The sequence below is a fragment of the Lycorma delicatula genome, chromosome 11 (assembly GCF_047948215.1).
Source record: "Lycorma delicatula isolate Av1 chromosome 11, ASM4794821v1, whole genome shotgun sequence".
In the NCBI taxonomy this organism is placed as follows: domain Eukaryota; kingdom Metazoa; phylum Arthropoda; class Insecta; order Hemiptera; family Fulgoridae; genus Lycorma; species Lycorma delicatula.
Window position 1 is genome coordinate 39,747,633 of NC_134465.1, and position 12,375 is coordinate 39,760,007.

Consider the following 12,375-nt stretch of genomic DNA (forward strand, 5'->3'; position numbering starts at 1 on the left):
TAAGTAAATATGTTTGTATTGAACGCTACAATATTTAATAGACACATGCACACTAAGTCCCGTTCATTATAAAATTGAAATTAATTTATTGAAGAATTCATCGGCTATTGATTTAGAGTTCTGAGAAACTAGGAAAAGGATTGCTTGATGCCAAAATAGTGATATTTAAGAAAAAATATGATGTGGACACTACATGACTTCCTTGTACACCTATTAAATTACATATTTACATTTTTTGCTGCACTTAATTTAAATTTATTTCATTTGAAAGTGGGATAAGAGCCTCCAATTCTTTAATAAAGTGGACAGTTACACAATTGCATTGTGGTGGACACCACATCACACCACTTTTTTGTGGTGTCTTATCAGCATTTTATATTTTGTTTCACGTAGCTTAAGTACGTAGGATATGTGGTATAACATATGTGGAACATGTCGGATCCATAACCACGCACACATCTGTTTGAATCTGAATTCATATACATATACATATATTTTTTTTTTAATTTAAATATATTGATTTATTAATAATTATTAACCTAATAATTTTTGAATTAAAATGAAAAGTGCATTATATTTTATTTCGTTAATAACCTGTGATTTTTTTTCATTTTGTTTTTTTTTTTTGTTATTGAATTATTATTTATTGTAAAACTGTTTTTACAATCAGAGGATAATAATTTTTAAATTAAAAAAAAAAAGTCAACACATCTATATGAAGTCAGATTCAAACCGATCTGCCTACCCCTTGTAAGATCAAAAACTTCATTAATTAAAATTTTATTTGGCTATAACTCTACAACTAAAAATAAGTAAAACTTAAGTACCACTTTTGATGTATCGTTAAAAAGCTCTCAGTGAGTGCTTATTATAATGTAGTTAAGAAAAAGTCGAAAATCTAAATTTTTTTATTTTTAACACTTTTGGTCCAATCTATTGCAATCAAAAGGGGACTTGTAGAACTAGATGTTGTAACCTTCCTAAATAAAAAAATTTCAACATCCTATGGCTATCATCTTTGAGTTATGGGAGATATGTATGTAAAACTAGTCAAAATGGATATTTCTGTTGAAATCTGAAAATAAAAATTTTTCAGTATTACAATACTTCCTTTACTTTGTATAACAAAGTTCAGGAAGTATTACAATACTTCCTTTACTTTGTATAACAAAGTTCAAAGGTGTTTAAATTAGTAGTTGAAAGGATATGTTGTGTTGTGTTTAGCATGCATATTTATACATTCTTTACATTTGTGCAAGAGAATTTTTAAGTAATAAATTGTGTAAAAATAAAACAATTTTTAACAATATGTAATAGTTTCATGTACCCAATTTATACAGTATTTTTTTAAAATAAAATTGTGGTTATAATGGCCCAATATGATTAGAACTGGTTTCATTGGAATGTATTTTTTTATATGCTTATAATATACTAGCAATAATAATAAAATTGATGAAAATCAGTAATAATTATTTTTAATTTACTATTTGTTTCCTCAGCAATCTGTTGTCTACAGTAGATTCTTTCCTTTTATTTGCACTTGTGCAAAATCGCTGATTTTATTCTCAAAAAAGCACTTTCTATTATTTGTATTCTAAAATCTATTTTTTATAAACTTCAACTGCCAATATAAATTAGAAATACATTTATTAGTACTTATTATTTGTATTTACAATTAAATTTTTTTATTACGATATCAAAGTATATAAATAAAGTAAGTTGTTTTTAAATTTTTAATTGAGGATATGTTTTTCCTGTTGTATTCTCTCATGTAGAAATGCAGTTGCAGACATTCGGTTCGTGTAGCTAATAGAAAGTGCAAAATTGAGAAAAGGATATTTGAAATAAATGGGATCACATATGTGGAAAATAATATAAATCTGTAATTGTATAATAAAAATGTGTTAGATAGATGAATAAGAAACATTTTTTTTTTTAATTAGTAAAAAAAAAAAATGTACATATCAAGTAATATTAGCAGAAAAGGAAACTTAGGTTATGTTATGGAACTGCTACATTATTTTACATTGTATGGACTAACACATTGAAGTGTAAATAAATAATTTCACACATATAATACCTTATTTAGAATAATATATTTATAGTGTATATGAAGATATCAACATTAAACTTTTTATTCTCAAACACAAAAGAAGTTCAAGTTTATTTGTTAATATAATTGAATTTTTATAAAAATTGATTTAAAAAAAAACAAAACTAGGCTTTTTATTAAACTTAATGATATCCATAATATTGAAAAGGCCTATCGGAGGAATGTAATTTGTGATTTTTCATTCTGACTTGAGCAGATAAAGATTCTGTTGAAGACAACAGATACGGTTCAAACTAACTGCTAAGGAAACAAACTGCATTAAAGTTTGTTGTTGAAAAATATCCTTATGTGGGATGTATGCTACTAGTTCAGTATATAAAATATGCTTGTTAACTGTTATGTCTGTATTATGTCATTATATCGGTATTATGGTATTACTATGTAGCCGATATAATGGCTACATGCCATTATATCAGCATGTATATATATATATATATATATAATTTTATGAAATGGGCAGTTCGTAAGAATTACATTATTTTCTCGAGGAATTGTTTTTTTATTCACTATCAAATATTTAGGTAGGGTAACCTAAATTTTAACTATATTATATTTGATCATCTTGCATAGGTTTTTTTTTTGATTTTATTATAAATGACAATAAAAGAAGAATGGGAAGGCCAGTAAACAATTCATTCAATTTTAAAAGGATTAACTTTTTAACAATAAGGTAAAAAAATTTAATGTACTCCGATTTTTTTTTTTTTTTTTTTTTTTTAATACATTCCCTGAAGTGTTAGTTTTCTGCATTATCATTAAAATTGACAGAATTAATACCAGAAAATTCTGAGTAAAATATAATACTGCATTTTGCATAAGAGAAGGATCCTATTTTGTCTTTCTTTCCTTTCCAAAATATCTACAGAGTTAGACAAATTTTTGTTGCTCGTTAATATAAAACTTGTATTGGCCACTGAATTATTTCTTTGGATAGTCTTTTTTTTTACATTTTATAGAGTTAGGTAAATGAATATAAATGGGTCTTTTCTTTTGTATGCGGTTTAATACTGATCACTCATTGTTTTAAATGGATGGAAGTAGGCAATTAAATAATTGTAATAATTAGTGGTTTTTGCAAGATTTTAGTTAAGGTAAGAAGTTATATCATTAAAGACCATGAAGATAAACTACATTTGGTCTGATTGTGTTATAAAAGTTGTTGCTTTATTTTTGTCATTAATTTTTCAATGTAAATTTGTTATAGCGTGCAAATATAGTCACTGGTGTACATGAACCAAATGATGATGAATGTGAATTCCCATCTGACGATGAAAAGGATGAGGATGTGACTACAGAATTAAAAACAAAGCTGAAAATTGAAGATGCAGCTAATGAAAAAGAGTAAGTCTATTTTGGTGATATTATTTGATACTGTTGATATATTAATACATAATAGTAAATAAGATAGCGACAGAATCAACTGGTAGTTGAGCACAGACTGCTGCTTTGTATTATTTTCTCGCACGCTAATGTGTGGATTATATGTCAAAGATAGAAGCTTGCTGTATTGAATTGTTAAAAGAGTATTAGGGAGAGAGGTTAGAGTAGAGGGTTTTCCAAAAAGCAGGGATACTTAATTATATGAAGTATTAAATCATGTAGTATATATTTCTTTTGTATTATTTTTCATTTACGATATGTGCTATGTGTAATTTCATTTTACTGCATTTGTTTTGGATTATTTTAGGATGATTTAGTAAATTGGAGTGCATATTGTGTAAGTTATTGTATGTAGGTAATTTGGCTCTGTTCCTTTTAAAATTGGTCATTTGTATTTTCTTCTTTTTTTTGGTTTTGTGCAACTATCTGAAAGGTAATTTTCTTAAGAATTAACCTTCATTTGATTTTGTCATTCTTAACTATTAGAAATACTCTTGCAACAACTCCTTCCCGAAGTCCTTTCTTAGTTCATCAGTTGTGTCTCTTTTCCATATTTCTCAAGTAGTTGATTGTTTAGTGTTAAAAATACAATTTGTCATTTGTTTGGTTTTTTTTTAAATTGACGCTCATTCAAAAAATTTGGTGTTTTTTTATTATTTTACTCCTGAAAATTTTTTTTAGACTTAATACTTCATATTTGCTGGGATGTCTTCAGTTGAGTCAAATTGGTTTCCTTTCAGCAAAAATTTCAATTTAAGAAGCAGGTAGAAATCAGGGGAATAGAGGGGTAACAGAAGCACAGGAATTTGGCTTTTGGCCAAAACTTTTGTGGATTTTGAAGCGGAAGGCTGGCCAGACCGGGTCATCTTCATTTGATTCATGGCCATCTTTGAATCTGTTGATAATTTGACGAGCAATAATCCTCAGAGAACTGAACATTACTTCGTTCCCCAGGATGCCACTCTCTCCTGAGCAAAGATATGATTGTGACCTTTTCAGAACATTTCAAGGGTAAAACAAGCTTCCCCTTACACATCTACAGTCAAACTTAGCCCCTTATATTGAGTAGTGACTTTACCTGCCGTATAACATTTTTCTCACAAAGTTAAAGCCATAGGCTAATATAGATAGGTAGGCTTGTTATAGATTGACACCTTGCCCTCCAAGCAGACAGAATGGGAAATTTTTTCCCATAGAATTGGAAGAACAGTTAAAAAGTCTCAACTTTTCCTGAAGAAAAACCAATAATAAATTAATTAATGATTTAATTTACATGTATATTTGAAATGAATAAACACACACACACTATATATATATATATACATATCGGGTAGTTTTTATTAGTACATGAAAAAAAAAAACTGCAGCAGTGTAATTACAGTGAAATTGATTTTTCTTACTTTAAGGTATTTATTTGTTTTTCTCAAGTAGCTTTACAATTCAGTTAATTATTTATTATATATCATATTCATTAACTTTGATAAAGAGGCTTTCTCACCTTTTTAAGATTATAATGTTTGAAATGTATGTATTTTTAGGATTGAAATGTGATTCATTTATAAACTGACTAAATTTACTCTCTTCTTTTTATTTTACAATATTTATCTTTTTTGTCAGCATTAATTACCAAAATGATAACTCTTTATTTCTTTATCGACAGTGAATCTCAGAAGGATGTACGGGGTGTGCCTGACTTTTGGTTAACTATTTTTAAAAATGTTGGAATGCTGAGCGATATGGTCGAAGCGCACGATGAGCCGATACTCAAACATTTAGTAGATATTAAAGTTTTGCTATTAAAATCACCGATGGGTTTTGTACTAGAATTTCACTTTTCACCTAATGAGTATTTCTCAAATTCAGTTCTTACAAAGGAGTATGAAATGAAATGTGTTCCTGATGAAAATGACCCATTCTCATTTGAAGGTCCTGAAATTTATAAATGTAAAGTAAGTATATGTTTTTATTTATTTATTTTTTTTCATTAATCTTTAAAATACTTTGCACAATAAGCCAGCTAGCTGAATCTCATTATGATTTAGTCTGCATGATGTTTGTGCTAAATAAATATGCAGTTTGTAACTGTCATTAGTATACAGTAATATGCTTATGAATTTGAAAACTTGCTACAAGGTTATATAAATATTTTTAAAAGTTATAAATGACTAGTGGTAAATGAAAATAGTTCTCTATGAGAAACAACATTTTTATTCTTGTCTCATTTTAAAGCTTGTTTTTAATTTTCTTAATTTTAATATCTAGTTTATAAGATCCAGCTGTTGTCTGGCTGTGTAAGTTGATAGGAAATTGCATCTGATTTTTACTACAGTTTTTTAACATCGACTTCTAAAACTTGTAGCTCATCAGCATTGAAAGAAAGTATTTTCGGGTTGGAACAGATTTTCTTTGATATATTTATAGTACATTAACAAAGTTGGTCTAGTTGTGCTAGAGGTTTAGCATGTAAAAAGTTAAGAAATATTTGTTTCCAAAGCAGATTGAAACAGTTTTATTGTTGTATAATTAGAAAGTAACTGTATGAAATTTTAGTACCTTTGGAGGGTTTTTCATAAATGAGTGGAATATGGAGAAAAATGTCAAAGATTCTCTTTAAAATTTTAGAGAAGATCAGAGGTTTAGGAATACCAACTGCACACCACGTAATATTTTACTTTTGCTTGTCCCCATAGTGATTTATAGTCTTCAGTTTATTGTATTTAGAAGTTTTTATTTTATAAACTTTTGGATGATGAACTTCCTAAAAATATTACAAATACTCAATGATGAGTAAAATACCAAAGTTATAAATATGAAACCAAACCATATCAGCTGGACTAACAAATTTGTATGAAAAACAGATGATAATCTTGTTCTACAGTACTTTCCATTCATAATGTTTAAACACTCATTGTAAATTGATCTTTCAATTAAAAACTCATCAGCTGATTTAGAGTTAAATTTCAAAACCACTATTTAAAGGGTTATTGTGATTACTTACTTACTTCATTGCAGTCTTGATTTGCCATAATGAGTGAAGGAGTTGTACACGATAGGGTTCGTTCATTCAAAAGTGGACAAAGAAAGGAGTGGCCATCCATCTGCAGTCAATCGTGAACTGGTTCAAAAGATTGATGCCAAAGAGCATGAAAATCAATGTTTTACAATCTCTGAGCTTTCCAATGAATTCTCGCAAATTTCCAGGACTGTTTTGTTCAAGGTAGTAACAGAAAAGTTAGGCTTCCGTAAATCCTGTAAATAAGGAACAGGTGGGAGATTTTTTGCAGCCGAAATTTCTAAGTTAGTGACAAGGTGTGTGATGAGTGCCTAAATTTAGATTGTAATTACATTGAAAAGTAGAGGAAAGATGTATATAATAAAATGTATTTACTTACAACTGTGTTTTGTTTAAAACCAAACTGAGGTTACTTTCTGAACGGCCCTTGTATATTTATGCTGTGAAATATTCAAGGTAGATGTTTGTTGCTTTCATCAGAGGAATAATCAATAAATTTTTAATTTTTAAATTCATTGTAAAAAACTATTATGAATCTGAAGATATGATAATTGTTATTTTAATATTTTCCATATCTGTGCTTTTTAAATAACATTACTGTGGGCAACAACCTGGCAGTTAAGATTAATCAATTTCTCTTAAATAGAGTAAAGAAGTAAAATTACAATTAATTTCAACTTAATATTAAGGATAACCCTCATACTCAAATTAATATATAATGCCTTTTGTGTGGGAGCTAAGTTTTAAAATGTAATTTCAATAAATCTTTGTTAAAATAATGTTAGAAAGTTTGTGTAAAGCTTTATTATGAAAAAAAAGTATTGAGAAAACATTATATACCTACTGTGATTATAGTAATGTAAGTTTTAATCGTAGCAAACAACAGTGAACTTAAAATTTAATGTATTTTTCAATTTACAATGAAATTTAATTAAATAAAAAATTTATTAATAATTTAATAAATGGCTTGAGTATTTATTTATTTTTTCTTTTTAATTGTATCAGCAGCAGAATATATATAAATTATGAAATTTATTGCTGTTCACCCTGGTAAATGCTTTTGCAGTAGATGATTTTTTTTTGAACTGAAAATTTTTTCGGTGTAAATATTACATTTTTTTCACTATATTTTATATTTCTGCTAGGATTATCATGATTGATTTGAGTGTTATTTTCTGTCGTTCCTAGCATTGTCACTTAACATTTATAGTTGACATGTTTCGGAGTACCTCCATTCTCAAAACTACTTTTACTAGCACTCTTAGTTTTGAGAATAGAGGTACTCCGAAACACATAAACTATAAATGTTTGTGACAATGTTAGGAATGACAGAAAATAACACCCAAATCAATATCTCACATTCTAATATACCTTTTGGGACAATATACAATTTTTTTTTTTAACTATCGGGAATGTGAATGTTTTTAGAAAAATAACATCTGCATTTTGTAGTTAATGTTTACGTTTTTTAGTGTGCTAGTGCTGTTTCAGATGTGTTAGGTATTTTGTGTACAATTAAGTTATTTGTGAATTGTGGCAATATTATATATGCAAATGAATGACTAGATCACTGTTGATCAACCTGTGTTGTGCATGCACTGCATAATATCTATTTTAACTTTTTTCACATTACATAAGAACTGGTTATTCGACTAAATAAAACAAGGAGCTATTTGTATGTGTGATCAAATCATTAACCGAGGTGCTATTTTTATTAAGTGGAAACTCCACATCAAATGCCTATTTAAAGAATAATATTAAATGTAATGTAGGACCTACTAAAATTTTGACTTTATTATCAACAGATAATTTTTTTTATTGTTTTGAATTGTATGAATCTTATATACTGACATTATGTGGCTATGTGTTTTTGTACGTTTTGAACAATATTAAATGGGTTGTGACTCCATGAAGTAACAGAATTGTTAATCGGGATTTATCTTTTTATTGTGACCATTTACTGAACTATTAAGTTTAGGAATGAGTTATCATTTTTTTCAGGTTAACGGTTGTTGAAAAAATTTAGGCACAGGCTGTAAGAACACAATCAAGGTCAGATACACTCATTTTATAATCTGTCAAGCTAAGTGTTTACACAGATAAAAGAGCAGTGCTAGTTTTGTTTTAATGTTATATTAGGGGAAATAGTCAAGAGTGGTAGAGTATAATGCACGTGTATACAGTTAGTTCAATCTTTGTTATGCATCACGTAAAAAATTATTGCGATAAGTAATATCTATTTCTCATAACAAAACATCAGTGTATATGCTAACATAGACGTGTTATTTATTTACTTTGATGATTAATAAAACTTTTATTTCCTAATAACAGTATATTTACAAATATTAGAAAAAAGTTTTAAAAATACTACAAGTTTCTCGATTAAATAATAAATTAAAATTGTAGTTTTCCAGAAAATAACTATTAATATTGCATAATAAATAATTAAATTAGCGATTAGTATGAGGGTTATTTTTTTTTCAATGTCTGATTGGTCATGAAATTAAAACCGCAGTGAAAATAAATGTTTTATTTGAAAACAAGTACTTGCATAATTATGCTATTTCTCTTCGTAGTCGCCACTCTGATTTAGACATTTATCGTAGCGTGGTACCAACTTTCCAATACCCTCGTCATAGAAAGGAGCTGCCTGTGTTTTCAGCCATGTTTCTACACTGGTCTGCAGCTTGATATCTGTGCCAAAATGTCCTCCTAGCCAGCGTTTCATGTGAGCAAAGAGGTGAAAATCGGATGGAGCAAAGTCCGGGCTGTATGGTGGGTGATCAAACACTTCCCAACGAAAATGCTGCAGGAGCTTCTTTGTTACAGCTGCAGTGTGCGGCCGAGCATTGTCATGGAGAAAGACAATGCCTGATGACAACATTCAATGTTGTAGAGAGCTGACCTTGAAATTTCAGGAAACAAATCGCTCAATACAGAAATTGTGAACCGACTGTTTTCTCGAATTGCCTCATCCACTTGCTCAACGAGATCATCGGTAGACACTCGCTTCCTTCCCTGACCGCCTGAATCATGAACATCTGTACGTCCTGCTTTAAAGTTCCTGCTCCATTGTCGCACTTTGCTGTCACTCTTTGAAGTTTCACCATACACGTTACTTATTCATCGATGAATTTCAGCTGCATTACAACCCTCAGCCTGAAGAAATCGAATTACTTCACACTTGGCGGTAGATGCTATTGTTGTAGACATGTTTACGTGCTAGCTGCGTGTTCAGAACTAAATAAAGTGACATGGCATGATTGAAGGCCATACTAGAGACTCAGCGCAACACATATGCGCAAAGCTTCATCCAATTTTTGCGTGGGTTTTTATTTCGTGACTGATCGGACCTTGATAAAAAAATAACCCTCATATTAGAATTTGTTGTAAAGATTTTATATATCACAAGATTTATTACTGTAAGTGCTATTAGATTGATAGGCTAAGTTCACCAAACTTACTTCCACATGGCTTTGGCACCTAGTCTGAAAGACTGGTTATATGCCTGAAGGAAAGAACGTTGTGAAACTGCTTCTATTGGAGTAGGTTAAGTAATAATTACTGGAAGACTGCTGAGGATGAGTTTTTTTTGTATCTGTGCCCCATCAGTGTTGTACAGTCAAGAGTAATCTTGCTGTAATAACAGAGAAAACCTTTTGGCTACTGATTCAATGCCAAGTGTAAAGTGACAGGAAGTAATAACTTGACTTCCCCAGGGAACTGATGGTCAATGTTATTGGTTAGAGGAATTGTCTTTGAATCGCATCAAACCTGGTATCTGTAAACTTATTGCAGATTTCCACAGTTGTAACTGATGGCAGCTTACTGTAGTTCATTTCTGGTTTTAATAGACTACGATAGAATATAGATCTAATGTCTCCTGTAAATGAAGATCATAATTTGACATGATTAAGTATTTTTACCGTAATCTGATAAGAATACCTCTCAATTTGACATCGAGGCAATGTGATGAATTCGTATTAATGTTGCTAAAGCTGTTGAGTAAATATGTGCTGTTCACAGGAGACAGCAGAAAATATTTGTCCCAGGATATCGGTAGAAGCTTTAAAATTTTCATGATTTTATGTCGTGATAAAAACTGTTCAGATTGTCCCAGTAAGAAGGCTGTATCTTCTCTACAATAATAGCAGCTTTTTTTCCAAGCTGATGTAAGAGAGCACTCAGAATGATAATCAAATTGCAAAATAAAGTATCATTCCCTAAAAGGATACTGTAAAAAATATATTACTGACAAACACTGGAAATCGCTTGCATCACATTGATATATGAATAATAGACAGTCAATATGTGAGTAGTGGTACCAAATGAACATAATTAAGAGAGTTTTCAAAAAATGAAAAGAAAAAAGCTATGGGCCTGACAACATCCTGGCAGAATTTCTGATGATTATGGAGATAAGAGGTGTGAATTAATTAGCAGTTATGTACAATAAAATTTAAACAGAAAAACACTTTAGAATTTTGAAAATTATTGAGAATTTAAAGTAGTAACTTCATGATTAAGACCTGAAGCAGCAAAGTAAAGGCATTGAATGATAACAATAGTGACTAAAACAGAATATGTTACTAATTTTTTTCTTTTTTTTTATCAAACTCATAAGGAAATGCATCACAGAATCACTTTCTTAAAAAGATATACTGACCTTTCATTCATTCGTCCATCATTAACACTTGTGATTAGTACCAGCAGTCGACTTACGTTGAGATTTGTGTAAACCATAGTGCAGTGGCAGATGGCAAAAACAAATATCAGTCTCCGACATACTATCATAATAGCGGATGCCAATAATAAAGGAAAATCCTTGAAACTGTTGGTTAATCCAGCGGTAATGTATCACTCTTCACGCTGATCTTTAAAGAAAAAAGAAAACAATTTCTATATAAACTTGTAGAATTAAACAGATTGGCGAGGTGTTGTGTGGCTTGAAAAAGTTAAAAGTATGCCTGTAGAAGTTTTAAAGTTGCTAAAAAGGCAAGAGAGATGTGTGTATGGTGGTATGCACATGTTGCCAGAAGAGAGAGCATGGTCATTTGACAAAAAATGCCTAATATAACGGTAGCCTAGAAGGTCTAAAACAACTTGCTGATCTAATTGATACTATTGGATGTGGATGATATAGATGCCTAAAATAAGGAGTAAAATGAATGTCTCATCAGAGACATTGACGAGGTTTCAAGCATTTGTATTTCATGTAGGAAAGATTTTAGGTTGATAACCAATGTTATTAAAAGCCCATGAGTAGGACTTCTTTTCTTACTCCAATCTGTACATAATTTCCATGCGATTCCTTCCCCTGAAGTAAATAATATTTGTAGTATGCAACTTAGGGTCATTCCATGTCAAATCACCAAGCCTCACAACTTGACAATCACCTATTTCAACAAAATTCATAGGATTGATCTTATCTATAAAGTGATGCAAAAAGTTTTTTTTTCTTTCAGATTTTTCAGTTGCTCTTTTTTTTGTATAAAATCCCATACAAAAGTGAGAAAATTGCAAAAAGCGAGGTTCAGGTAATTAACAAAAAATTAATTTTCTCAGCTCCTATTAGAGAAAGAGAGGTCAACTTGGTGTCATTTTAAAGCTCTTTGAATGGGCTTTAATGTGTCGAAATGCTTTAACATGAATCTGCTCAATATGTCCATTTGCCGAGTCATACAGCTATCATGGAGTCATAATCTGGTCATTGTAGGTCATTTGAAGACTTGCTGTAATTGTAAGTTTTAGCAGTCCCTCCCAAACATCACATGCACTTTTGGCATGAGATGTGAGGTTGAAAAAATTGAGTCTGTTTTTGTACTGAGAGGCAGCACAATCACTGTGGTAATAGACCAGGCTTGGCTTG

At 30.0% G+C, this 12,375-nt stretch overlaps 1 protein-coding gene across 2 annotated transcripts in view; it reads left to right on the forward strand.

Moving 5' to 3' along the window:
* Positions 1–12,375, forward strand: part of Nap1 (Nucleosome assembly protein 1) — a 43,343-nt gene that overhangs the window by 8,484 nt on the left and 22,484 nt on the right. For both annotated transcript variants that reach the window (XM_075378064.1, XM_075378065.1), the window contains exons 4-5: positions 3,318–3,454; positions 5,154–5,442. In XM_075378064.1, coding sequence (XP_075234179.1) covers positions 3,318–3,454; positions 5,154–5,442 — 426 coding nt within the window. The remainder of the gene's footprint in view (positions 1–3,317; positions 3,455–5,153; positions 5,443–12,375) is intronic.